Source organism: Beta vulgaris, chromosome 7, assembly GCF_026745355.1.
Source record: "Beta vulgaris subsp. vulgaris cultivar EL10 chromosome 7, EL10.2, whole genome shotgun sequence".
NCBI lineage: Eukaryota > Viridiplantae > Streptophyta > Magnoliopsida > Caryophyllales > Amaranthaceae > Beta > Beta vulgaris.
In genome coordinates this window covers 25,241,186-25,266,675 of record NC_079208.1, presented here as the reverse complement: position 1 = coordinate 25,266,675, position 25,490 = coordinate 25,241,186, and the positions used below count along the sequence as shown (strand labels likewise).

Sequence of the window (25,490 nt, the reverse complement as noted above, 5' to 3'; positions counted from 1 at the left end):
GCCGTGAGGTATGTATCATGACTTTTTTTTTTTTTTTTTTTGGACATCGGTAAAATTCAAGAATATAAACAACAATCCAACTACAGAGTGGCCATGGGAATATGTCCTTGGCGAACATGATTGGCCAGGTCATGCGCCCTCTGGACTTGTTGATGATTAACTTTTAGAATTCTACACCATTGGAGTTGATGTCCAAGGGAGCGAATGTCATTGAGAGTCCATGCAATCGAGATAGGTTGTGTGTCTTGATAAAGAAAACTCCGGACTAGTACATCAGAATCAGTGTAGATCAAAATTTCGCAATATCCTTGAGATTGCGCCCAAATCAAGGCCCCCAGACAAGCCCTTGCTTCAGCAACCAGTGGTGACTCCGCATTAATGCAGCCTCCTTGCACTTCTATAGTTTAAGTAGTAACATGTTCAGCAACCCAGGCAATACCGGCCAATAAAGAAGATTTCTTCCAGGAACCATCCACTTGTAAATGTATTTGTGGTACCCCGCAGAAGGCTGTCCCAAAATGTGCAAAAAGAAACCCAGGAGGGCCTGGTGCCACATGCAAAGCTCTAGGCAAAGGAATAGGATTAGCCAGAAAGGTGTAGTGCTGCTGAATGCCTTTGTCCTAGAGTGAACGGATTAGAGGCATATCAGGTATTATTCCGTTGAAGACCTTATTATTGCGACCCTGCCAAATAGCCCATAATATAGCCACAAACACGGGAAGACGAAGGCCGTTATATCCATCCTGCTGGTAGAAGTAGTGTATCCATGCAATGAGCCAATCTTTAAAGGCCACAAGGGGAGTAGCGTTGGAATGAATACGTAGTTGGCTAGTTTGCCAAGCAGTAGTGGCTAGAGAGCAAAATCGAAAGAGGTGTTGGGATGTCTCAGGTTCCATGTTGCAAATTGGACAGCTATCTGATATGGCCAGACCACAGTAGGAAAGGTTAGCAGTTGTTGCTAACCCGTTGTGGAACAATTTCTAGAGGAAAATTTTCCATTTTGGCATGATGCGCAACCCCCATAAAATCCGAACAAACTTCGAATTGAGAGGGGGAGTCATGCTGTAGATGTCGGTATGTCGAGAAAGGAAGTAGTATCCAGATTTGGTAGTGTAGTGGCCCGATGTAGTAAAAGGCCAAATAGAAAGATCAACTTGGTTTGTGAGGCGAGGAATTTCAAGAGTACGTATATCACGAACCGTACTGGAATGAAAAAGTGACTGAAGCCGGGGAACATTCCAGCCTTGTTTTTGAGGCAGCAGGAGAGAAGCAATGGAGACCGTAGCAGCAGTACGAAGAGGAACATTATCCCGAAAGAGGGGAATCCTCCCATGAACCCAGTGCTCCTTTCCAGCAAGGAGGGGGGAATTGGAACCAATTTTCCAACCCGAATTTGTCAAGAGTACCTGCTCTGCTTGAATTAAACTTCGCGCACCCCAAGAACATTGACCCCGCATTGAATGCAGTGTAGGTGTCGATGATCCATTGCCCAGTTTGTGATCGGAAAATACCTTACTGATGAGGTCACTGGAATTTCTATGAATACGCCAAACATTCTTCATCAGGAGGGAACGATTGTGCATCGCAATACTACGTAAGCCGAGACCACCAACACCTTTTTGCAAATGCAAGAGCTCCTTGCTTTTCCAAGCAATTCCTTTACCAGAGCTATTAGACCAGAAGAATCGTGCAAGCATCGCATCCAACTTATTAGCTATTGTTGTGGGAATCAGGAATATAGAAAAGATGTGAGCTATGGAAGCAATGAGGACAGAGTTGATGAGAATCAATTTCCCAGCTTGCGAAATAGGTGAATGATTCCAAGCAGTTATGCGCTGAGAAATGTTATCAAGTAAAAAGGTGAAGTGCTGAGTTTTCTTCCCTTGAATATCCACAGGAGTACCAAGATATGTGCCCAGTGATTATTTAGCATCCAATTGCGGATACGTTTGTATTCATGACCCATGTGCTCGGAAACATTTGGGCTAATTTAACAAATGACTTTCGTAAACTGAGCATTTGTCCAGAGATACGGCAGAATCGAGCAAGGAGTTGGACAGTTGCTTACAAGAACAGTCGACGCTTTAAAGAAAAGAAGAGCATCGTCAGCAAAAAACAGATGAGAAATAGAAGGGCGTACCTGTGAGCTCGACACCCATCGAATAGTCGAATATCCGTAGCCATGATTAACATGCGGGAAAAGATATCCATACATAACAAGAACAGATAAGGGGATAGTGGATCACCCTGGCGAAGCCCACAATGGGAAGGAAAGGACTCTGTAACTTGTCCATTAACTAGGATGCGATATGACACTGTAGAGATACATTGACTAATCAACTGAATCCATTGGCCAGGGAAGCCATAGGCTTGAAGAACCTTTAAGAGAAACCTCCAATTAACCCGGTCATATGCCTTATTCATGTCAATTTTGAGAGCCGCTAGATGAACATTACCACGTCGATGTTTATTAAGAACATGAATTAACTCATGACTGATCAAAATGTTATCATCCATATGTCGTCCTGGAATGAAGGCACTCTGATATTCCGTGATAAGATCAGAAAGCAACGGTCGTACCCTGTTGACCAAGCACTTCGAAACACATTTATAAATCGTATTACATAAGCTAATTGGCCGAAATTGTGTTACCTCCTCAGGATTTTGTCCTTTAGGCAACAAAACAAGCAGCGTCTGGTTCCACTCATGCAGTATGAAACCTGTTGTGAAAAAGTGATTGACAGCTTGGAACACCTCATTCCCGAGGGAACCCCAGTGAAGTTTGAAAAACTCAGCCGTGGACCCGTCCAATCCAGGAGATTTACCCTGACCAATACCAAGCATGGCCTCATGCACTTCATCTTTAGAGAAAGGCCAAAGGAGCTGTTGTTGTTGTGACAGCGAAAGATGAGGTAGATTTAAGTCACGAAGTACTAAATCAATGGCTTCATCTTGGCCCTGGTCAGAGACAGTAGACCCCTGAGAGGGCCCATACGCAGTTTTAAAATGATGTAAAATAGTATTTACTATTGTAGGACCATCCTCAGTCCACTGGTTATCTGTAGTTCGAAGAAGGTAGATATATGCTGATCGTTGTTTTTGTCGCATCTTATTGTAGAAGAACTTGGTTGGAAGGTCCCCCAGCTGAACATATTTGTCTTTAGACCTTTGCGACCAGTAAGAGTGTGCTAATGCAGACGTATCCAACTCCTGCTGACGTTGGAGCATGAAGTTATTGCCTTGTGGAAGAGTAGAAATATGAGTCGCAGTGGCAGCTAACTTAGTAGAAAGTTCTCGCCAATCAATTCCCCAAACAACCTTATGATCCAAACACCATCGCTTAATCTGGGTGCGAAAGATGGAGAGATGTTTCGTAAACTGATACATTGTAGACCCAGCTATTGGAATGCGTCATACAGACGAAATCATATTAGGTAATTCAGGGTGTATGAGGCACCAATTTTCAAATTGATATGGCCGACGATTAACTTTGTTTGGTGGCTCCGTCTGGTAAAAGATAGCTGCATGATCCGAATGCAGAATAGGGAAATTCTTTATATAACCGAGTGGATATCTGTCATTCCAATATAGGGAAACATACACTCGATCGAGACGTTCCATGATTAAATCCACACCATCCCTGTTATTTGTCCAAGTGAACCGAGGCCCAACAAAGGGAACATCTTGTATCATGACTTTGGTGCACAAAAAATGCTGCTTGAATATGTGGAGCAAAGCATTGAATTGGTTATATAATAGATCACTAGATTGTTATGATTACAAAAATTAACAACTTTTGTGTCACATTCTCTACTAAGTGGAATGAAATTTCATATGCCTATCCTGCTCTCATACTGAACTAAATTATACTAACTGAACTTTCTTACATGGTTACATTATTGAAGTAGCTTTTTATCCTTAGGGAAAATATGTAACTAGTGGAAACCCGAGGGATCGGCTATATCGCGAGCTTGAGAGAAACTTGGCAATGAAAGTTGAAGATGGGGAAACTTTTGATATTTTCATTGTTAATGGATGAGGAACGTTGCACATCACAATATTGATAGAAATATGTAAGACACTCATCTTTTATTTCGCCTTTCTACATATACTTGCGTTCTTGCTCAACTTGGATATTGTATGTGTCATAGGAGAAGCATAATTTGGTATCTTTTTGTATCTTATAAAGAAAATTTGTAATGCTTATTTTGGTGGCTATTGTAGTGTCTAAGTAATTGAGGTTCTACATCTCTGTTGTACTGTAATTAATACTTTTAGTTATATTGGTGCACATGTATATGCATATCTCTTTTTTTTGGGCTGAATTAAGAGTAAACAGATCATTGGTTCCCGCCCCCTCCTAATTTTTTTTATCACATGTTTACCTAGTTTTAACATTTTCGCTTTTATTAGGAATAATGGATCGTGGCTATCTTCTCAAATTTGTAAAGGAAAGTTATATTAAGTATGACAAGGCTTGGATTTTGTAAATTTCTTCGCAGGTGATGGGTAGTGCTACTAAGTTTTTCCTAGACTTGCTTTGAATTTTGTAAGATATTTAAGTTACATCGGATGTCCAATATGAAGATTATTTTGTAGTCCACCAGTTGTCTATAATTTGCTATTCCATGAATACTTCTTTTATTATATCATACTTTGTTTTAATAAGTATTTTTTTTCATTCAAATTGTTTTTTTAATAAGTTTAGATACTAATATATGAAAATTTGGGCAACTAATTAGGTATGACACATTGTTATTTGAATAAAGCGTGAGATTTAAAATTATGTAAAACAATTCGTAGCCCAAACTACTTTGGGCAATGAAATTGTTGTTGCCTAAGATAGCATTATGGTATGGTTATAACACACAACGGGCAACGACAAATAGTGATTGTTGCACAAAGTTCCATAATATGGGCAACAAAAGTTAAGTTGTCGTTGCCACAACTGTGTCAAGTTTAGGCAACGATATAAGAATTCGTTGCATAAAATAGCATTATGAGCAACGAAAGCATTTCGACGCCCAAACTATAGTTTATGCAACGAACATGATATTTGACGCCTAAAATGGAAAGGGCGTCGAGCCTTAGACGACGAAATTGGCGCGCAAAAATCTCGTTGCCCAAACCATTGTGCAACGAAATGGTCCCTTTAGGCGGCGAATATTTTTGTTGCCCAAAACCTATTTCCTTGTAGTGAGTGGGAGAGAAAGCTAGGTCAGTAGAGACAGAAAATGGGCCAGTGTTTTGTGGAGCCAGGCCGGTGTTTTCTAGGGTAGGGGATGTGTTTTGTGGAGCTAGATTGGTGTATTGGGTAGCCCAGTGAGAAGAGAGAATTAGGCCAGGAGATGCTGGGCTTGAAGGACCAGGCACGGAAGAGGGAGTATCCAGTGTGAGAGGAGCACGCATGGAGTCTGTGTGCTGGGGAAGCAAGGGGCTGGACACGGGCCCAGGGACAGAATAAGGGAAAGGCGAGATGTAAGGGGGATAGCAGGAAGGTGGGAGAAGATTTGGTGCGGGCTGGACAAAATCAGAAAAAGATGGATCAAAGGCAATAGAATTTCATGAGCATGAGTAAGCAAAAGATCAGCAAAAACATTAACTTGAGTAGGAGTAAGATAGGGAAATGTATGTTCACCAAATTTAACATTCCTAGACACAAAAAAATTCTTTAGTCTCAAGATCTTCAAATTTCCATCCGTTTTTGCCAAATGGATACCCAACAAAAAAACATTTGCGGCTGCGACTAGCAAACTTATCACCCTTGGTTTTTTTTATTATGAGCATAAGCAAGACACCCAATGACTGGAAGAGTATCACAAGATCGAAGATAGAAGACTAAATAAACATTCAAAGGGAGATTTTCCTTTACGTATCAAAGATGGAGTGTGGATAATCAAATGAGCTTGAAATCGTAAGGCACGAACAAAATTTAGAATGTGTTGATGTTTACGTTCTATCCACCCATTTTGTTAAGGAGTTCCCACACATGGATATCTAAATAAGATGCTAGAAGCAGCAAAGTAACCAAGTAAACATTGAAATTTAGTGCCATTATCACTTTGAATAATTTTAATGGTTTGAGAGAATTGACGTTGAACCATTGCCACAAAAGATATGAACATAGAGAAAACTTATAATTTATCAACCAAAAGATATGTCCATACGACTCTAGAAAAATCATCCACAATAGTTAAGAAATAACGAGCAGCACTAAAAGAAACATGATGATAAGGGTCCCAGAAATCACAATGAATTTTCTCAAAAACTCGAGAAGTCTTATTATCAGTAGAAGGAAATTTAGTGCGAGAATGATTAGAACGAAAGAAAATCTCATAATTAGGATCCAAACTACCCTTATGATTGCAAAGGGGGGGGGGGAGTAGTTTTACAATTTACTAAAAAAAATGACTTAAACGTTGATGCCACAATTCCAGAACTGAAGAGGTAGAAGAAACAATAACATGATGAATAGTATCATTCCCAGCAAAGTAGTAGAGTTTGGCCTTCCTTCTCCTGATTCCAAACTGTTCCTTCATGGGGTCCTGAAGAACACAAATAGAATCAGTAAATTGGACAACACAAGGCCACCATAAGTTGAGAAACATAAAGTAAATTGCAGCTCAAAATAGGAACATAAAGAACGTTCTTAAGAGTGATAGTAGACGATAAACAAACCAATGCCACCATAGTGGAAAGAACCGTGGCACCGTTGGGAAGACCAATCGGAAAATCAAATGCTTTAGTATCAAGCAACCAAGAATGAACACCAGTAACATGATATGTGGCAATTGTATCAATAATCCATAATTTTTTATTCCTCTTACCACTCAAACGGTTCACAAGAACATTTGCATTACCAAATAAGCATATTAATGCCTTCCATTGCTCGAAAGTGGCGAGAGAAGAAGGGGGGTTGCTATTGCCGGAAATAGTCGAAGAACCCACGGGGCCCTCAAAGGTGCTAGTGGCAACATTGGCGCGTGTTGCAGATGGCGCGTGGCTACGACTGGTGCACCCTTTGTTTTTCTTAAGGTAACAGTGAAGGTCATAACAGTAGGCGATGCCATGTCCTTTTTTGTGACAGTGAGAGCATGTTAGATGAGCCCAACAAGTGGCCGAGTCATGACCAATTTTGTGGCACTTGCCACACACCAACAGAGAACCCAAGGAGGACGAGCCTTGCCCAGCAGGGCCTGGAGCCCGAATAGTGAAATCGAGCACTTTGGTGGGACCAAGAGGGTCCGCAAGAGGAGTATGAGAGAGATGAACATTGTCGTCTTGCACAACAAGATGTTACGCATGGTCCAGCGTGGGTAAGGGATCAGAGGACAAACTATTCGTCCGCAATTGAGTATAAAATTCAGAATAACGACCAATTCAAAACTCTTTCAATTTTGTAGTCTCACGACGTTAAGAATAGAAATCTAACATAGTGCATTTGGAACAACAAGAATATCGAACAGATGGCTCAATAAGAGAAAGTTCCTCCCACAAAGCATTCGGTTTTCCATTGTAGGTAGAAGCAGGCATGGTTTTGATTTGTTCCTAAGGAGTAATTGAAGATTTAATTTGTTAAATTCTAGGTCCATTGGCAAAAGAAAACGATTTTTTAAATGATCCCATAGTCTACTAGCGTCACGATATTTAGTTAAAGTACTTTATACCTCGGGTGTAATTGTATTTGTGATCCAGGATAAAACAGGCATTGATGGTTAGCCTGTCGGACTCGGTACATGGAGGAGTCGGAGAAGTAATAGTACTATCAACAAAGGAAAACATGCGTTGAGCCACCAACGTGAGTTGAATATTCGCAGCCGAATCCGCATAGTTTTCGTGAGTGAGACGAGTGGGGGTGATAAAATCACCATGACGATCTTGTTGTCCAAGGAAAAAAGTGGAAGAAGTATTAATTTTGGCCGGTGGTGGAGGAGTCTTGTCGCCTGCCATGGCGGAAAAAAAAAATGGAATTTTTATGTGGTTTTGTTAACCTGCTCTTGATACCATGACAAAGTTGAAAATAGGCAAAAAAAAAAAAGCTTAGATCATTCTTATTCACAATCATGTAACATATTACACAAGAATCCTCAATGGGGAGGCAATCAAGGAAGATAATTAACTTCCGTAAAAGATAGGAAAGAAAATATACAAGAATATTTATCTCAAGATGCCTAATGTATCTCTAACAAAAATTATTATCTAGTTGTTATTGCTCTCTTGCTCCAAATTAGTTTGGGAAATATGAAGTCTAAACGTATGGATTCTTACATAATCAGCTATGATAACATGGAAAAAGAAATGAATGATAGTGGGGGTCTGACAATAGCAATGGAGGGTTGAAGTAGATAAGGGTCTGACAGTAGCATGGAGGGTTGAAATAAAAAAAATCACTTAACTTAGAAAAAAAAAAGAAGAAAGAAATAAGTAAGGGTTTTTGAACTCCATGGAGGCTTCTTCCTTGCCTTTCTCTCCTCAACCCTCTTAACCCTAACGAGTCACTCCTTAGATAATGTCTTATCAATCCTCCAGTTGATACAATAATATGTCATAAAATGCATCGATTGTTCTCACTTCAATTTCAATTCAAACAAATCAAGAAAAATGAAGATACTAATTTCAGTGAAAGATTACAAATTTTCCCAAAATAAAAGAGGAGACTAAAACATATAATACATGAATAAAACAATAAATCTCAGGCAAAAAAAGTTAATAAATTGGACTGAAAACATAGGGACAAAGAAATAAAATGAGAAGAAATGGGTATTGAAGTTGTTAAATTATGAAGAAAGGCTCCATTAAAGCTTCAAAGTGAAGAAAATGTAAGATAGAAACAGATGAGGGATTAACAGGAAAGAGATATATACAAACGAATTAGAAATACAAAAAAGTATAGTGTCCTCTTAGTTCTGGCTAGAGTAGGAAGTACCAGTTGTGGGAGGTTTGAGTAGTTTATTTTAGTTTGCTTTAATTGCTTTGTTTTAGTTTTTCCTGTTATGTTTCTCTGCGTTGGTTTAGGGTTTTTATCCCCTCTTTAATCACCAAAAAAAAAATTTAACACATATCAATATAGTCTACTTATAATCATATTTTTAGAAAATCTAAAAGTAATACCATGGACATGCAATAAGCTTGAGATAAGCATAAGCTACGAAAAAGAAAATCTTTCCCATCAAAATAAAAATTGGATTGACAAACGTATTGTTGAATACCATTATAATTTCTAGAAGGTAAATTTATTTTATTTTTTTAGAAGAAGAAGGCAATTAATTTAAAGAGTATATTAGTTTTTGAGAAAAAAAAATAATGATCTTGCATTCGGACAAAGAGAAAAAATAACCAAAACGTGTGGATTAATGGCCTAATGGGCAAGAATCGTGATGTTGTAAATTAGAAAAAAATTGTGTATTTGTGTTAGGTATAAATTAGCAATTGAGAAACAACAATTTAAATATGTGTTTGTTATATAAGACTCTAATTAGATATAATAATAATCAATATATATTTATGAATAATGAAACGAACATAAATAAAGAGGCATATTTGAAGTTTTCCGGAATCGATATAAAATTAAACTGGAGACAGTTTTGTAACTTTACAAATTTAGGTAATGTTTACCCAGTTAAAGAAAGCATGGTAATTGATTTTTCTAGGAGGTAGAAGAAGGTAATAGAGTTGTTCAATTAGAAAAAATAGGGAAAAACTTCCAACAAAGTGGAGAAATTTGATTCCCTAGATCGCTTTAGGTATTAAGGGGAAATATCCATGGTAAGTTAAAATCAAAATTATACATTTCCTACGAAATTACAAATTCTTGAAGAAACTAGCTTGTTAGGAAAACTACTTCCTATATAGACCAAAAAAATACTTTATGGAGTTTTTTAATCGATACCCGTAAATTTATGCTACCACTCACTCAAAATCCTGGATCCCCCTCTGCATCGTAGTTAAGAAAAAATAGCCCATTTACCTTGAAACTTGTAATCACCACAAAATTCGGACTCTTGTAGGGAATGTACATCAAATATCCTCCCATCTTGCTAAGAAAAAACGGATGGAGGGGAAGCTATAAGAAGAAATTATGCAGTTGGTTGATCGTGCGCACGAGTTTTGCTACAGGATGGTGCACACCATCCCCAACGTAGCAACAAATAGCATAAAGCGCAGGTTTATTAAACGAAAAACACACGAAAAGAACATCTATAGATCTCCAACGAGCACCGAAAAACATAAAACCTTTTTTCTGATTTCACTAATTTTATTTTCCTACACAAATTTTCAGAGACTTTCTCTCTCTTCTCTCTTCTCTCCAAATCCTCCAATGTCTCTCTACCTTCTCTCTAACCTCTCTCATCACACTCTTCAAATTCATCATTTTTTTTGCACGTACATGAAGATGAACACACGAAATGCAAAGTAAAATCAACAACATAAGGTATTAGATCTATGCATTTGATAAAAAAAGAGAACATTTTTTTTACATTTTGCACTTTCATTTCTTTTTTTTTTCCCTTCTTTTTTACAGTGAAAATATTGATAGTGGTTTGTGAAAAAATGAAAACAAGCTTGCAATTGATATCCGAATGAACAAAAGAGAGAGCTAATGAACAAAGATGAACGAGTTCAACACCTAGAAAAAAAAAAATAGGTAATGTTCACTGTACTGTAAATATATGTTCGTTGTAATATTATAATATACTCATTGAATTCATGTCAGTCATATTTTGATTATTTTTAGCCATTTGTTTATTATGTGTTTTCTCATATGTTAGGTACGATTGCTCATCGTGTGCTTAGCACATATTAGTTGTTAATAACATGAATTATGGCATATGTTCATTGTCCTATTAGCATATATTCACTGAACATGTTGGCCACATGTTTATTGCATTTTAGTCATTTGTTAAATATGTGTTTGTTATATATTCAATAAAATGATATGAATTAATGAAGGTTGATTATCATATATTTGTCTATAAATGTGTAATATTTATTCAAATGTTCTTTGTATGATTATATGATATTTTTTTTTACTATTTATAAATACAAAGTGCATATTTTTAGGTTGATGTTCATTGTATTAATTACTAACATGTTCATTTTAGTTAAATGCTCGTTACATTTTCTAATGTATTTACTGTGCGTGGGAGCATGCTCATTGTAGTATTAGAATGTGTTCATTTTATGTTTCAAAGATTATGTTCATTATATTATAAACTTGAAAAATTTATTTTAATTACCCCTCTTTCCTTTCTTGTATCAGTGCAATTTGACTAGTTCAAAGACAACTAATGATACGTTCTGGTGTCGAGATCTCACAAATCAAATCAATCGAAAATGGAAGGAAGTTCAGAAGAAAGAATATCTTCTCAATGAACTCAATAGTGTTTAATTAGTAATACATGTTCTTTTCTAAGACACTGGTGTTCATATAGGATATATTGTATTATTTTGGTTAAATTTTGAATTAACCATCTAGTCTAATTACTTATTTTTTGATAATTATATACCTTTTCAGTTGGGTTATTCACTAGTGGAAAAAAGCCCATTCGATGCGGTCAAAACCGGGTTACTGATTTGATTTTGGTCCGCATCGGGTGGGCTCGCAGCAGATTAAAATTATTTATTGATCCGGTCCAAAACTGTATCAATAAATTATTAAGTGATCCGGTTTTGAAGGAAACCCGGATTAGAGAAACACCCAAAAAATCCTTCTTTTGGGAATTTTTTCATTATTAATCAATACAAAATCAATAATATATAGCCAAAATTGTCAACAACTACCTAATATATATCACTTTTCATAAACAACTACCTAATATAAACTTTTTTTTATACAACTACCTAAGTTAACAATTCCGTCAACGCAACACTACCAAAGACGTTAATTTTGAAATTTCCGTCACATGGGCCCACCCTAAACCCCCTTTACCCTAACCCTAACTCCTTGACAGCCCCCACCCTTCCCCTCCACCCTAGCCGCAACACCCCTCCGATCACCGCGGCCTCCCCCACGCCCTGCGCGTCCTTTCATCGCCGGCCTCCCCTATCCCCTACCTGTGCATTCACCGTCGGCCTCCCCCATCCCCTGCGCATTCGTTCACCGTTGATTCCACCACCCTTCTTCGTTCTTCGTCGATTCCCCCGTCCCCCTCTTCGTTCACTGCCAGCCTCCCCCACCCCCTATGCAAAAATCTGACCCTCCCCCTCTTCGCTCACCGTCGATTCCCCCACCCCCTGCGCGAAAATCCGACCCATGCTGTGCGCGAAAATCCGACCCATGCTGTGCGCGAAAATCTGACACACCCCCTCTTCGTTCACCCACCCATTGCGTGAAAATCCGACAGGTGATGCGACGGTGAACGGAGATGGGGAGGGGGAGGGGGAGGGGTGGGAGAGGGGTGGGACTGGGGTGGGGGGTTGGGCCTGGGACGGGGCTGGGTGGGTTAGGGTTTGGGATGTGACGGAAATTTCAACAGTTAACGTCTTTGGTAGTGTTGCGTTGACGGAATTGTTAACTTAGGTAGTTGTATAAAAACAAGTTTATATTAGGTAGTTGTTTATGAAAAGTGATATATATTAGGTAGTTGTTGACAATTTTGGCTAATATATATAACTACTCATTTTATTAAGCATATTATGCTCAATTGAAGCATAAATAGTTAGATACATAAATTTCCCACTTCTCTATTAATTTTAGGGCAAGCAGACATCAAAGACTTGCCTAGCATCTATTATTTCAAGTAACTTGCTCTGATACTTGTTACCAAGAACTGTAATCGTTGTTGTGGTCTTCGGGTCAAGGAAACTCTTGACAGTATTCCACATAAGTCTAAATCTCGAACCAACATTTATGATGAACATACGGTTTAGAGTTTGTAAAACAATGACAAATTTGCTGACAACATTAAAAGTCTGACATTTGAGTATTTGGCTATAATTAATACGACTAGAAGAAACTGTTAAGACAATCAACTAAGAGGCATGATCATTGTCTACACCTTGAAATAATTGTCACCATCAATTTTCTATAGGCGACCAATCAAGTCCCTGACAGCTTTGTTGAATTGTTTCATTTCCTACATAACGATTCAGGTAGAACCTATTTAAATAGATTCTTCATAATTCAAAATGATTGGGGAAAGCACACTCTATAAGTAAGTAATCCCCCACCGTTATAAATAATGTGAAAAAGAAACAAATAAAGAATGCAAAATAATGAAAAATAGACAACAAACTTACGTGGTTCACCGATTTGGCTATGTCCACGGTAGAGAGAGAATATTTTATTAATATGAGGAAAACCAGATTACAAAGGGAATTAGACTAAATTCGTAGTCTAAACAATTAGGTATAATAACCTATTTATACTCCGCGTGTAAAAACGCGTCTACCGAAAAAACCGCGCACCCGTCCGATCGGGTCGGGCGACATCCGCCCGATCAGGCGATAATTAATACTCCCATGTTTTGTTGCGCGCCCGGTCGGGCGAAACTCGCCCTGTCATAATTCGGTGATTTCGCCTGATTGGGCTCCCCTGCCCGATGACATCGGACCATCTCCAATTACTACGCTTCCTCAGCTTTGTCCCGGTCCCGATTGGGCGGTCTCGCCCGTCCCGATCGGGCGGTACCCCAAAACACCGCTTTGACGCATTTTGACAAACACATTCAAGGCACTATTCTTACAAATCTCCAACTTGACTTGAATCCTCTCACAATAGCCAGAAAGCTAGATGCATTGATCACAACGCCCATAAACTCCCTACACCAGATTTGTCCCAAAAGACAACCAGAGCAGATTAGTCCCTAAGGACTCCAAAATTACCCCAAGAGGGCAACTAACAATCACGAATATTGAGTAATTCCAAACAATGCTGAAACTTACTCTGCGGAACCGGCTTGGTGAACATATCAGCAGGATTATCAGCTGTTCCTACCTTCTTCACCTTAATCCTTGTTTCACTTCTCAGAAAATGATACTTGACATCAATGTGTTTAGTCCTCTGATGATGGACTTGATCCTTGGCCAAACATATCGCACTTTAGCTGTCGGAATACATTGTTGCCTTATCATGATGTAGACCCAAATCACTAATTAACCTCTTTAAGCAGATTCCCTCCTTAGTTGCTTCCGTCAAGGCCATATACTTTGCCTCAGTAGTAGACAAAGTTACCGTAGGCTGCAAAGTTGCTTTCCAACTTACCACAGAATCACCAAGAGTGAACACATAACCAATCATAGATCTTCTACCATCCACATCTCCAGCATAATCAGAATCAGAATATTCCGCAACTAAACATGCGATATCACCTCCATAGATGATACCAATATATGACGTACCACTAAGATACCGAAAGATCCTCTTGACTGCCTGCCAATGCTCCTTACCAGGATCACTCATGAACCTACTAACCACATTGACTGCAATTGCAAGATTTGGCCTACACTATTACAAATACGTGCTAAGGAATCACCCATAAGAGACCTCATTGATGACATAGGTGATTCTTTAGCAAAACACACCTAATTTGTTAGAGAAGAGGTCTCTTATACTATGATAGTATAGACCACTTTTTCAAAAGATGGTATTTTTGCACCTCTTCAGAAATTTCAAATATGAAAGAAACCTCTTATTCCTATCAAGTGGTTATTTTGGTTTTTAAATATATTTTTTTAAAAAAATTGATTCCTTCTAAAAATTGGTTCTTTTTTTACCACTTATTTTTCCTTAATTAAAACATTAGCATATATATTTTTTGGGTTAAAGAGTCGGGGTATATTCTGCATTCTTTATAAGGAAAACCTAGGGTCTGCTAATGTTTTCCTTACAATAGAGGATCGCACCCAATATTATCATCACAAATTTTCTTATTTTAATTTCCTCCTTCTCATTCCTGTTTTCGCTTCTTTCTGCACACGAAAACGTATGTTCGTGTTTGACGTCATCATTCTAGATGAAGTCATTAGCAGGGTGCAAACCTTAAAACTCTCAAAAACAAGCTTGAATTTAAAGTTGACGGTTGCACGAGTTAGCAAGATCTTTTACAGTTGTGATCAATATGTGTCTGCTTGCAGTCGGTCTTATTTTTTCAGATAATTCAAAATAATACCACAAAATGGACTCATAGGGAATTAATTGGTCAACATATACATCCCCTTAAAACATTGACCTTCACAGATAAGTCAAACATGATGTCTCACTACTAAGACAAAAATTTTTAGACCATAAAAGAAAGAACTAAGGGGGCGTTTGGTTTAGGACGGGGAAAGGGAAATGGTTCAAGAAAGAGAGACAAGGAGAATGGAAAGGTAAACCCTTTGATTAAAAGAGTTGTTTGGTTAGTATTAATATATCTCTCTCCTCTCACTATTAACATACATACACACACTCTCTCTCCCAATAACCACTGCCACCACCTCGTCGCCGCTACCACCTCCCGCTGCCGGTATCTCGCCGGCGCGCTGCCCCCTCTTTGCTGCCATCAACGTCTCTCTTTTGTTGCTGCCGCCGGTGCCCTTTTGCCGTCTCATTTTTCCACCACCATAAAAACTCAAATCTTACGTTTTAAAGGTCAAATTCGACCATAAAAATTTCAGATCTGAAGTTTTCATGGCCGAATTTAACCAAATAAAACCATAATTAAAGAAATCAAAAGGTAAATTTTTTTTACTCTGTTTTTTTTTTTCATTTTTGGGTTTTCTAGGTATGCGGTTTTGCGGTTGTGATGGTGGTGGGGTGGTGGTTTGATTTTGGTTTCGGGTGTCTGGTGGTTTTGTGGGGAGCCAGGGGGTCGTAGGTGTTGATTTTGTGATGGTTGAATGTTCAGCGAGGTGGTTACGTGGTGAATGGGGTTGGTTTCGTGGTGGTTTGGTATGTCATGGGGTCATTGGGTGGTGGTAAGTGTTGGTTTTGTGGTGGGTAGTTGATTTCGTGTGGTGGATGGATGATGGTGGGTGTTAGTTTTGCGGTGGCTGGGTGTTTTTTGTGGTGGTTGGATGGCAGTGGGTGTTAGTTTCGTGGGGGTTGGGTTTTTTCATGCGGTGGTTGGATGGTGGTGGGTGTTGGTTTCATGGTGGTTCGATATGTCGTAGGGTGGTTGGGTGGTGGTCGGGTTTGATGTGTCGCAGGGTGGCTGCAGTGGTGGTTCAGTGGCATGAGTGGTGGTTGTGGTGGCTTGAGTGGTGGTCAATAATGAGTCAAGATGACCATAGAGTAGCATGAGGGAAAGGGTAAGTGAAACCTTAGGAGCGTGTGGGGAATGGATGTAGAGGACTTCGGGGGAAGGAAGGGGTAAAGAGAATGATTAAAAGGACCCAACAAACATCAACAAAGGGAATCAAGAGACTTGTTTCCCTTACCCTTTCTTGAAGCCCCACAACCAAACGCCCCCTAAAGCTTTGCATGTGCAAATCCTTCATCTTTATTTCTTTGCTTCTTAAGGAACACATAATGATTTGCTTATCAGTATTATTATGTTGATTCATCTTAATGATGTGTCTAGCAGGAGCAAGTCTACCAGCATCAACAGATCTGAACTTGAAGGAAGCATATCTATCCTAGTGAGATTACACTGTGTACTTGGAGAACTGTAGGGAAATGCTGCCGGATTTTCCTTAAATTTGAAAAGTTGGCATATATTCACTAGTGAGATTAGACCTCCAAGAATGGGTTAGGTTGGAGTGATAAGAACCTTCGGCTGCATGCATACAATTGAACATGTCACTATCTTAGCTTGTTCTATACGTGTGATTTGAATATGTGTTTGTATGTACTTAAATAATAATTGATGCATTATAATGAATGGTTGTGTTTAATTATTAGAGGTGGTCTTTTTGAATGAGATGGATCGTACTTGGATGTATGGTAGTCGTGAATCGATTGAGTTTGTGAAAAGGGTCTCGGAATTCTGTACAACTACATAGAATATCAAACATCCTCTGGAGCAATCAACTTTTATTGTCCTTGTGTCGATTGTAGAAATGTGAGCAAGGATAGTAGTATACATGTGGTTAGGGAGCATGTCCTTCGCCGTGGGTTTAGGCCTCAATACCACGTATGGGTTTGGCATGGTGAGCAGGGGAGGTATATAGGAAGCTCTAGTTTCACATTGTTGTTGGATGTTTTAGCTGATATGCTCCCTGATGGAAATGAACTGCCAAAGTCGTACTATTATGCGAAGAAGGTGATGTGTCCTTTCCGTTTAGAGTACGAGCGGATACATGCTTGTCCTAACGATTGTGTGCTTTATCGTAATGAGTATGAGCATTTACATGAGTGTCCACGTTGTGGATTGTCGAGGTACAAGCGTGAAGGAGCTGGAGGTAGTGAAGGACCGCCAACTAAAGTGTTGTGGTATCTACCCATAATACCTAAATTTGAGCGCATGTTCTTAATTAAAGGAGATGCGAAGAATTTGAGGTGGCATGCAGATCGTAGGAAGAAAGACGGTTTGCTCAAGAATTCCGCTGATTCGCCTGAGTGGAAAACTATCAACAGGGTGTATAAGGCATTTGGTAATGAGGATAGGTATCTGAGGCTTGGATTATGTACAGATGGCATGAACCCTTTTGGCCATCTCAGTTCGCAGCATAGTACATGGCCAGTAGTTTTAGTGGTTTATAACTTGCCTCCTTGGTTGTGCATGAAACGTAAGTACATGATGCTGTCGCTTCTTATATCGGGCCAAACAACCTGGAAATGACATAGATGTATACTCCAGCCGCTTGTTGAAGATTTACAGAAGATGTGGAACGAAGGAGTGTTAGTTTTGATGCGTATGCTAATGAGATGTTCACTCTGCGTGCCTGCTTTTTTGTACTATGAACGATTATCCAACTTATTGGGTATAAGAGTAAAGGAAAACAACCTTCCCGATTTTTTAGATGACATGAAATCTACACACCTTAAGGGCTCAAACATGTGTATATCGCACACAAGGCTCCTCAGCCGCGACCATCCCTATCGGTTTAAGAAGAAGGCATTCGATGGGACGGTTGAAGAAGAAGTTGCTCATAGACCATTAACTGGTACTGAAGTTTATAATCAGGTGAAGGGCATTGAAACAGTCTTTGGTAAACCTGCTAGTGAGGTTGATCGACCTACAAGATTATGGAAAAAAGTCCATTTTTTGGAAACTCCCATATTGGAAAGATCTAAAGGTCAGACATTGTTTGGATGTCATGCACATAGAGAAGAATGTTTGTGAAGCTATTCTCGGACACTTATGAAATTTCGGGCAAGACAAAAGATGTTAAGGCATCACGACTTTACTTGGAAAACAGGGGCTTCGACCAGAGTTATGGGCTCAGAAAAGGGACGGAAGGAAGAAGAAAGTAGGAGGAAAGGGTTGATGATGAAACTCATAAAAGTAAAAAGGTGGAGGATTCGGAGACGAATTATTTGCCACCAGCTTGCTACACATGTCGCGTGCAGAGAAACGGATTTTTTGCGAGTCATTGTATGGCATTAAGGTCCACTGCTACTCATCGAATATGAACGCTTTGTTACCTTAAATGGTGAGTTCAAGTTATCGAGTATGAAATCTCACGATTGTCATGTCATGATGCAAGTATTCTTACGATTGCAATTCGTGGGATACTTCCAAAGCATGTGAGGCACACCATTACAGAACTGTGTTCATTTTTTCATACAATATGCAGCGAAGTCCTAGAACGTCGACCCTCAATTCCTTGCAGGCTACACTACTACAAAAGAGCCTAAAGAGACCCCCTAAAATCTCATTTAGAGACCACATGAGAGGTGATCTTCAGCTCATAGGTCTCTCAGGATAAATAACCACTTATTACAGGTGGTTTCTTAATTTGATAGAAGAGACCACTTCCTTATAATAAGTGGTTATTTATGAGTTTAAATAGGGAAAAAAAAGAAGGATAAGGCACCACATTTTACAGATAGGTGGTCTTTTTTATCTTACAAAGAAATCATTTTTAATATATAGGTGGTCTTTTTAATCATTCCTGAAAATACCACCTGAAAGGAAAAGGTGGTCTCTTTAACCTTTTTTTTTAAAAAAAAATAAAAAAATATTTCAATACTATTGTACGCTTCTCCAATCCATTTCACCTGCTCCATGCGTGTCTTTCATAATCTATAAGTAATTTACAAAAGTATATAGAACATCTACGTACTTGTATTGAGATAATTCATATAACTTTATAAGTAGAATACCTTTTCATTCATCCAATATCATTCACTACAAAATCATATATATGCATATCAATATAACTGGAGACATGGATTACTTCAATTAGAACTCTGGTGATATCAAATTAAGGCAATATGGTGAATCCTTCACCTCATCCTACGCAGCAACTGGTCAGCAACTCAGGCAACCCAGGTAACAACTCTTGGCGCCAAAATTAATTTGAAACAATTAGGGAGGAAGGTATTGATCTTACTTTACCTAATAATGCCAATGTTAATTCTGAATCTGTTGATGATGTGGTGATTTCTGAGGAGGATGTGAAGGATGAAATTATATTCTAGGAATCAGCGATTGTTTGTTATATTTTGGGGATGAAGTTGCCTTTTAGGATTGTAAATGGGTTCGTTAGACGTGTTTGGGGGAAGTTTGGTATTGATAGAATAGCTATGGGATTGAATGGAGTTTTTGTTGTTCGTTTTCGAACGGTGGAGGGTAGGAAGTTGGCCATGAAAGCTGGACCTATTTTGTATGATCATAAACCGGTGATTATGAAGGAATGGTCTGCAGATTTAGACCTATTGAAGGAGACAGTGACTTTGGTGCCTACTTGGATCCGGTTGCCTACATTACCTCTCAAGTACTGGGGTCAGGTGGCTCTCAATAAGATTGCTAGCTTAATAGGTAAACCTATTAGATCTGACAGAGCTACGACTCAAAAGGACTTACTGGAGTATGCTAGAGTGCTGGTTGAGGTTAACATTAGTAAACCTATGCCAGATGAAGTGTGGTTTACTAATGAAAAGAGTATCAAAGTAAGCAAGAGGGTTGTATATGACTGTAAACCAATACAATGTGAGGATTGTAAGGGTATTGGGCATACAGGGGAGCAATGCAGGCAAAAGAAATATGAGCTAGCTCTGAAAAAAGTGAAACCTAGTAAGCAATGGGTGGTGAAGAAGAAGGTTGTTCCACTTGAAACTGCAGGAGGGGCAAGCATATCTGGTCCTAGAGGTGAAGATATTGTTATATTGGACAATGTTGAGGAACCAGGGGACATGGTTGCTATTTCAGCTGTAGAAGGGGAAGCTGGAGGTGGTGTGCAGAAATACAAGCTGAAGATCAGGAGTAAGTCCCTCAACAGCAAGGGGAAGGACAGATTGATAATCCAGGGAATGTAAACAAGAAGCAGGGGGAAGGAATGATTCAGCCCCCTAATGGATAGTGTGGGGGTGTTGGAATATCCGAGGCCTTAATAGCCCTCAAAAACAAAGTGATGTTGAATGGTTTTTAAGTCACTATCAACTAGGGCTATTTGGGTTGTCGGAAACTAGGGTGAGGGCAGGAAATTTTCATAAGGTGTTCCCTAATCTTGGGAGTGGGTGGTCTGTTATCACTAATTATCAGTACTTATACTGGGGATCAAGTCATTCAATGTGAGGTTATTCATAAACATACTGGCAAACCGTTTTCTGCTTCAATGGTGTATGGTTTGAATGATGTGGAGGAGAGAGGTAGGTTATGGGTGGATTTGATGCAGATTAGTTGACACATTAAAGGAGCTTGGCTAGTCATAGGGGACTTTAATAATGTTTTGAATCTTGGAGAGAGAATTGGGTCTCAAGTTACTCTGGAGGAGGTGGATGGATTTAGAAATTGTGTAAGAATGTGTATGCTGCAGGATCATCCTTCCAGTGGGCCTTTCTTCACCTGGTCTAACAAGCAGGAGGGAGAGAGCAGGGTTTTCTCAAGAATTGACAGAGTGCTGGCTAATGGAGAATGGTTTGAAGTGTTTAGGGCTGCTAATGGAATTATTATCCCTAAGGGTATCTCAGATCATTGCTCAATGGTGATAAGATTAGATGCAACAGTGACTCGCAAAGCTTCACAATTTAAATATTGCAATATGTGGTCTGATAATGAGGAGTTCCTGAGAATTGTGGCTGACTGTTGGCAAGATAATGTGCAAGGAGTGGCAATGTATAAGGTGGTTAAAAAATTGAAAAGGTTGAAACCATGCTTGAAAGCTTTGCGTCATGCTAAGTTTGGAAATATTGATAAGGAGGCTCAGGTGGCTCTTACTAGGTTGACTGATATCCAGCATGCCATTTACTCTCAACCTTTGGATGCTGAACTGCATAGTCAAGAGAAAGTTGCCAGACAGGAGTATGATAGAGTGACAAAGGCTAGACTTAGTCTCCTAAAACAGAAGGTGAAGAATAGTTGGATAAAGGGGGGAGATGAAAATTCTGCTTACTTTCATGCTTGTTTGAGGAAGAGAAGACAGCAAAATCATGTGTATAGGATAAAGGATTCCTCTGGTAGTTGGAAAGAAAAACCAGATGATATTGAAGCATCTTTTCTAAACTACTATGAAAAGTTGTTAGGCTCTAAAAGTGAAGCTAACAATAAAGTTAGTAACTCTATTATTGCTGAAGGTGAAGTGATTAGCAACCAGCAACAACAAGATTTATGTGCTCCCTTCACTGGTACTGATGTTAAGGAGGCTCTCTTTGATATTGATGAAGGGAAAGCAGCAGGTCCTGATGGCTATTCCAGTGGCTTTTTAAAAAAAAGCTGGCCTGGTGTAGGCCAAGAGATTGTGGATGTTGTCCTTGACTTCTTTCATACTGGTAGACTACTCAAACAGATTAATGCAACTACACTTTGCTTAATCCCTAAAGTGGATCAACCTGAAGATGTGAGTCCATTTCGACCCATAGCATGCTGCAATGTACTGTATAAGGTAATATCCAAAATGTTATGCTCCAGATTAAATCTGGTATTAGCTTGTATAGTGGATCAGGTTCAAAGTGCTTTTATTGCCAATAGAAGCATCATGCATAATATCTTGATTTGTCAAGATATCTTGGGCCACTATAAAAGGAAGAGTGAACCCCCTAGATGTACATTGAAGATAGATCTCAGGAAGGCCTATGATTTTGTAAGTTGGTCCTTCTTAGGTGAGCTTCTCACCAAGTTGAAGTTTCCTGAGACTTTCAGGAGGTGGATCATGACTTCTGTCACCAGCCCTTCATACTCCATTAGTATAAATGGTGGATTGTGTGGGTTTTTCAAAGGCAAGAAGGGGCTGAGACAGGGGGACCCACTTTCCCCTCTATTGTTTGTGGTGGTTATGGAGTACTACACTAGAATCATGAACAAGATGAGCAATAAATCCGGGTTTGGGTATCATGTGAGATGCGAAACTCTCAAGCTTACCCACCTTATTTTTGCTGATGATTTAATGTTGTTTTGTAAAGGAGAGGTCAGATCTATTGTGTTGATGATGAGGGCTCTAAATTCTTTTTCTCAAGCTTCTGGGTTGAATGCCAGTCATGACAAGTCAGTTATCTACTTTGGGAACCTCACTGAAGAAGTTCAAACAAGGCTTTTGCAAGTAACTATCTTTAAGAAGGGTAGGTTCCCCTTCAGATATCTAGGGGTCCCTATAACTTCTAAAAGAGTAACTACTGTTGACTGTGATATCCTAGTTGATAGGATTCTGCATAGGCTATTATGCTAGACCTCTAGGCATCTCTTCTATGCTGGTAGGAATGTGTTGGTAAATTCAGTGCTGCTTTATCTCCACATTTACTGGGCTCAAGTTTTCATAATTCCAAAAGGGGTGATGCAGAAGATTATGCAACTTTGTAGAGCTTTCTCATGGGAGGGCAAGGCCTATCTTACTAAGGCACCTCTTGTTAGCTGGGATTGGGTCTGTAGACCTAAGAAAAGTGTAGGGTTGGGAATCAGGGACTGTAAGCTGTGGAATATGGCAGCTATTGGAAAGTACACCTGGCAAATTGCTCAAAAGGAGGCCACTATGTGGATTAAATGGGTTCATTGTATATATATTAAAAATGAGAATTGGTGGACCTATGTGGCTCCTCCCTCTGCTAGCTGGTCCTGGAAAGTAATTTGCAAGATGAAGGATAAACTTAAAGTTGCTTATCATAATAATCTCTGGATGGATGGCAGCAGAGAGTACACTGTTAAGCAAGGATACAATTGGCTCAGGGGAGATCAAGGAAATGTAAGGTGGCAACATTGGGTCTGGAATCCAATCAACATCCCTAAACACTCATTTATAGCATGGCTAACTATGCTATGAAGACTTAAAATTAAAGAAAAATTGCAGCAAGCTGGAATTTGTCAGGATGCTTCTTGTCTCCTATGTCAGCAGGGGCAAGATTCTTGCTCCCACCTATTTTTTCAATGCCAATTCAGTAAAGAAGTGTGTAGGGGGATTATGAACTGGCTACACCTGAGGATGAATGCACAAGAAAGTGTCTACAGTCACTGGAGGAAATGGGGGAGAAAATTCCGAAGCAAAACACAACAACAGGTAGCTTATGCTTGTTTAGCTGCTACTGTGTACCATATTTGGAGAGCCATAAATAACTCATTATGGGAAGCTGCTGTCTGGAGACCGGATGTGCTAATCAAGAAAATACAGCTAGATATTTGTATTAGAGTGAAAAGTAAGCTAAGTCACAATTGGAAGGATAGTGATAAACTGTGGTTTGCTGAGCTAACTAGTTAAGTTTTTCTGCATGTTGTTTGTAGTTGTGAGTTTGCCAAAGATGAACTGGTAACTCTTGGGATAATTTTTTGTTTGCTGTAGGGGTTGGGTTGTGCTGGGGGTGTCTTTGCTGTTGTGGTAATCTGTATGTTTGGTGGTGGTTTTCACTTGCTATTTAGTAATAATACTTCTTACATTTTTACCAAAAAAAAAAAATGTTGGAAGATTCCAAAAATTCAATTAAGTTATAAAAAATAATAGAGCACTTAGGCATATTCCTTCCAATTCATGTGCACAAACTTAAGAATATAGCTCCTAAAATTTCAATCAAAATGTTCTGTAACAAGTAAAACAAGAAAATTCCAAACTATATGCACAAAAGTTTCAAAGACCAAAAAAGATGTAGATCAATTACACTTCCGAGTAAAAATCTATATTATATCAAAATTTCTCCTACAGCTTGTTTATGCTTGTGTGTATGAGCTCTGCCAAGTACTGAAAAGCATAAGATATATGCATTAAAAATATAATACAACCAAAGAGGACAAAAAATGCTACTTTAAATTAAAATTTACTAACTTTGTTCCATAATATCATCTTTTCACACAACATCCAAGTAACAACAAATCATAAAATCACCATGTTATAAGTTTTATAAATGCTAGTAAAGTACTAACTACTTTAGTAATCTAACATGCTTTATTATGAAGTACAAGAGAAATTCTTAGAAGGGAACCGAAGAAAGAACATGCCTATAAAACCATTTCAAGTTTCAAACGAAACATGATGCACTAACCATTCGTTTAAAATTGTTCGTGCAGCCCCATTTATATTATCATTGCTCTCAAAGAGACTTGAGGATAAGCAATCACTCTTCCAAAACATTACAGACACGAGTAATCAACCTTATTGAATTATCTCACCAAGGGCAAGAAGCTAAACGTACTACCGTACTACATACATTCTTTCTCCAGAAGCTTTTTTGTAAAGATAATCCAGTGGCCTCACTAGCTGCAAATATACATTCCTAGCATAGCCCACAAACATTCTTTTTTTTAATAAACTAATAAGATAATATCATTGGTGTCCTCTATCAGGGCCCTAAACCTCTATCAAGTCCCCCCCACCCTCCAGCAGGTTTGATCTCATGATCTAAGCCATTGGAGACGAGGTGGCTCCTAACTAAACTACCCCTCAACCTTTAGCCACAGGCATACATACTGATCTATCTTCTTTATTGTTCTTTTAGAGGTATGTAGTTCTGAGTAAGAAATAGAAAAATAATTTGTCATTACTCCAATGATCTTAGAAGTTCAAATCTCCAAGCATAATTCCAGGGATCCAAGTTTTGACATGTTTAAATTCAACATGGAAGCTTCTACGATATTTGTGGGGGCAAGTGTACATAAAAATTTCTTATTACAGTAAATTTAAAGTATCTAAAGTGGTCTATTGTAGAACAAGGAGTTTAAACAACCAAGAATTTTAGATTTATTTCATTTTTCGAATGTAAAGGTAGGTTGGTAAAAAAAAGTGATGAACATAGTACCTATACCAGCGTCTGGTCTTTCTCTACATCTCTTTCAAGAACCCAGACTTTGCTCAGGGCTGATTTGCATAGATTAATAAAGATAGTATGTTGAATTGAAGAGAATAACCTGGAAATAAAAGGAAAAAAAAAAAAAATAGTACATCGAAAAGTATCTTCTATTATTAGAAACAAAAGAATGCCAAACATCTTCTATTAAGAGTCAAATTATGTCACAATATGAGAACTGCTCCAAGCACATTCCAATGTACTT

The 25,490-nt window shown here is 38.8% G+C and overlaps 3 protein-coding genes across 3 annotated transcripts; 1 reads left to right on the top strand and 2 right to left on the bottom strand.

The window, feature by feature from the left end:
• Positions 1–404: 404 nt before the first annotated feature.
• Positions 405–3,387, bottom strand: LOC130589505 (uncharacterized). Its single transcript, XM_057390771.1, has 4 exons — positions 2,141–3,387; positions 1,904–1,985; positions 1,200–1,835; positions 405–620 (listed from the first exon to the last, which is right to left on the bottom strand). The coding sequence occupies exons 1-4, from the start codon at positions 3,385–3,387 to the stop codon at positions 405–407; spliced, it is 2,181 nt and encodes a 726-aa protein (XP_057246754.1).
• Positions 3,388–14,041: 10,654 nt separating this feature from the next.
• On the bottom strand, positions 14,042–16,419 carry LOC125491875 (secreted RxLR effector protein 161-like). Its single transcript, XM_048633950.1, has 2 exons — positions 16,360–16,419; positions 14,042–14,371 (listed from the first exon to the last, which is right to left on the bottom strand). The coding sequence occupies exons 1-2, from the start codon at positions 16,417–16,419 to the stop codon at positions 14,042–14,044; spliced, it is 390 nt and encodes a 129-aa protein (XP_048489907.1).
• Positions 16,420–19,612: 3,193 nt separating this feature from the next.
• LOC125491874 (uncharacterized) lies at positions 19,613–20,344 on the top strand. The gene has a single exon (XM_048633949.1). It carries the CDS (start codon positions 19,613–19,615, stop codon positions 20,342–20,344), a length of 732 nt encoding a protein of 243 aa, XP_048489906.1.
• The last annotated feature ends 5,146 nt before the right edge of the window (positions 20,345–25,490 follow it).

Bases quoted from the DNA above. Each gene is read 5' to 3' on its own strand.
- LOC125491874 (XM_048633949.1), top strand. From the start codon at position 19,613: ATGGGATTGAATGGAGTTTTTGTTGTTCGTTTTCGAACGGTGGAGGGT.
- LOC130589505 (XM_057390771.1), bottom strand. From the start codon at position 3,387: ATGTATCAGTTTACGAAACATCTCTCCATCTTTCGCACCCAGATTAAG. The intron at 1,986-2,140 runs GTACGCCCTTCT...TTGTTAAATTAG, and splicing joins GATGGGTGTCGAGCTCACAG to CCCAAATGTTTCCGAGCACA. The intron at 621-1,199 runs GTTCGTGATATA...CGTTCACTCTAG, and splicing joins CACTTTTTCATTCCAGTACG to GACAAAGGCATTCAGCAGCA.
- LOC125491875 (XM_048633950.1), bottom strand. From the start codon at position 16,419: ATGAAGGATTTGCACATGCAAAGCTTTAGGGGGCGTTTGGTTGTGGGG. The intron at 14,372-16,359 runs GTAAGGGAAACA...GAGCATTGGCAG, and splicing joins TTGTGGGGCTTCAAGAAAGG to GCAGTCAAGAGGATCTTTCG.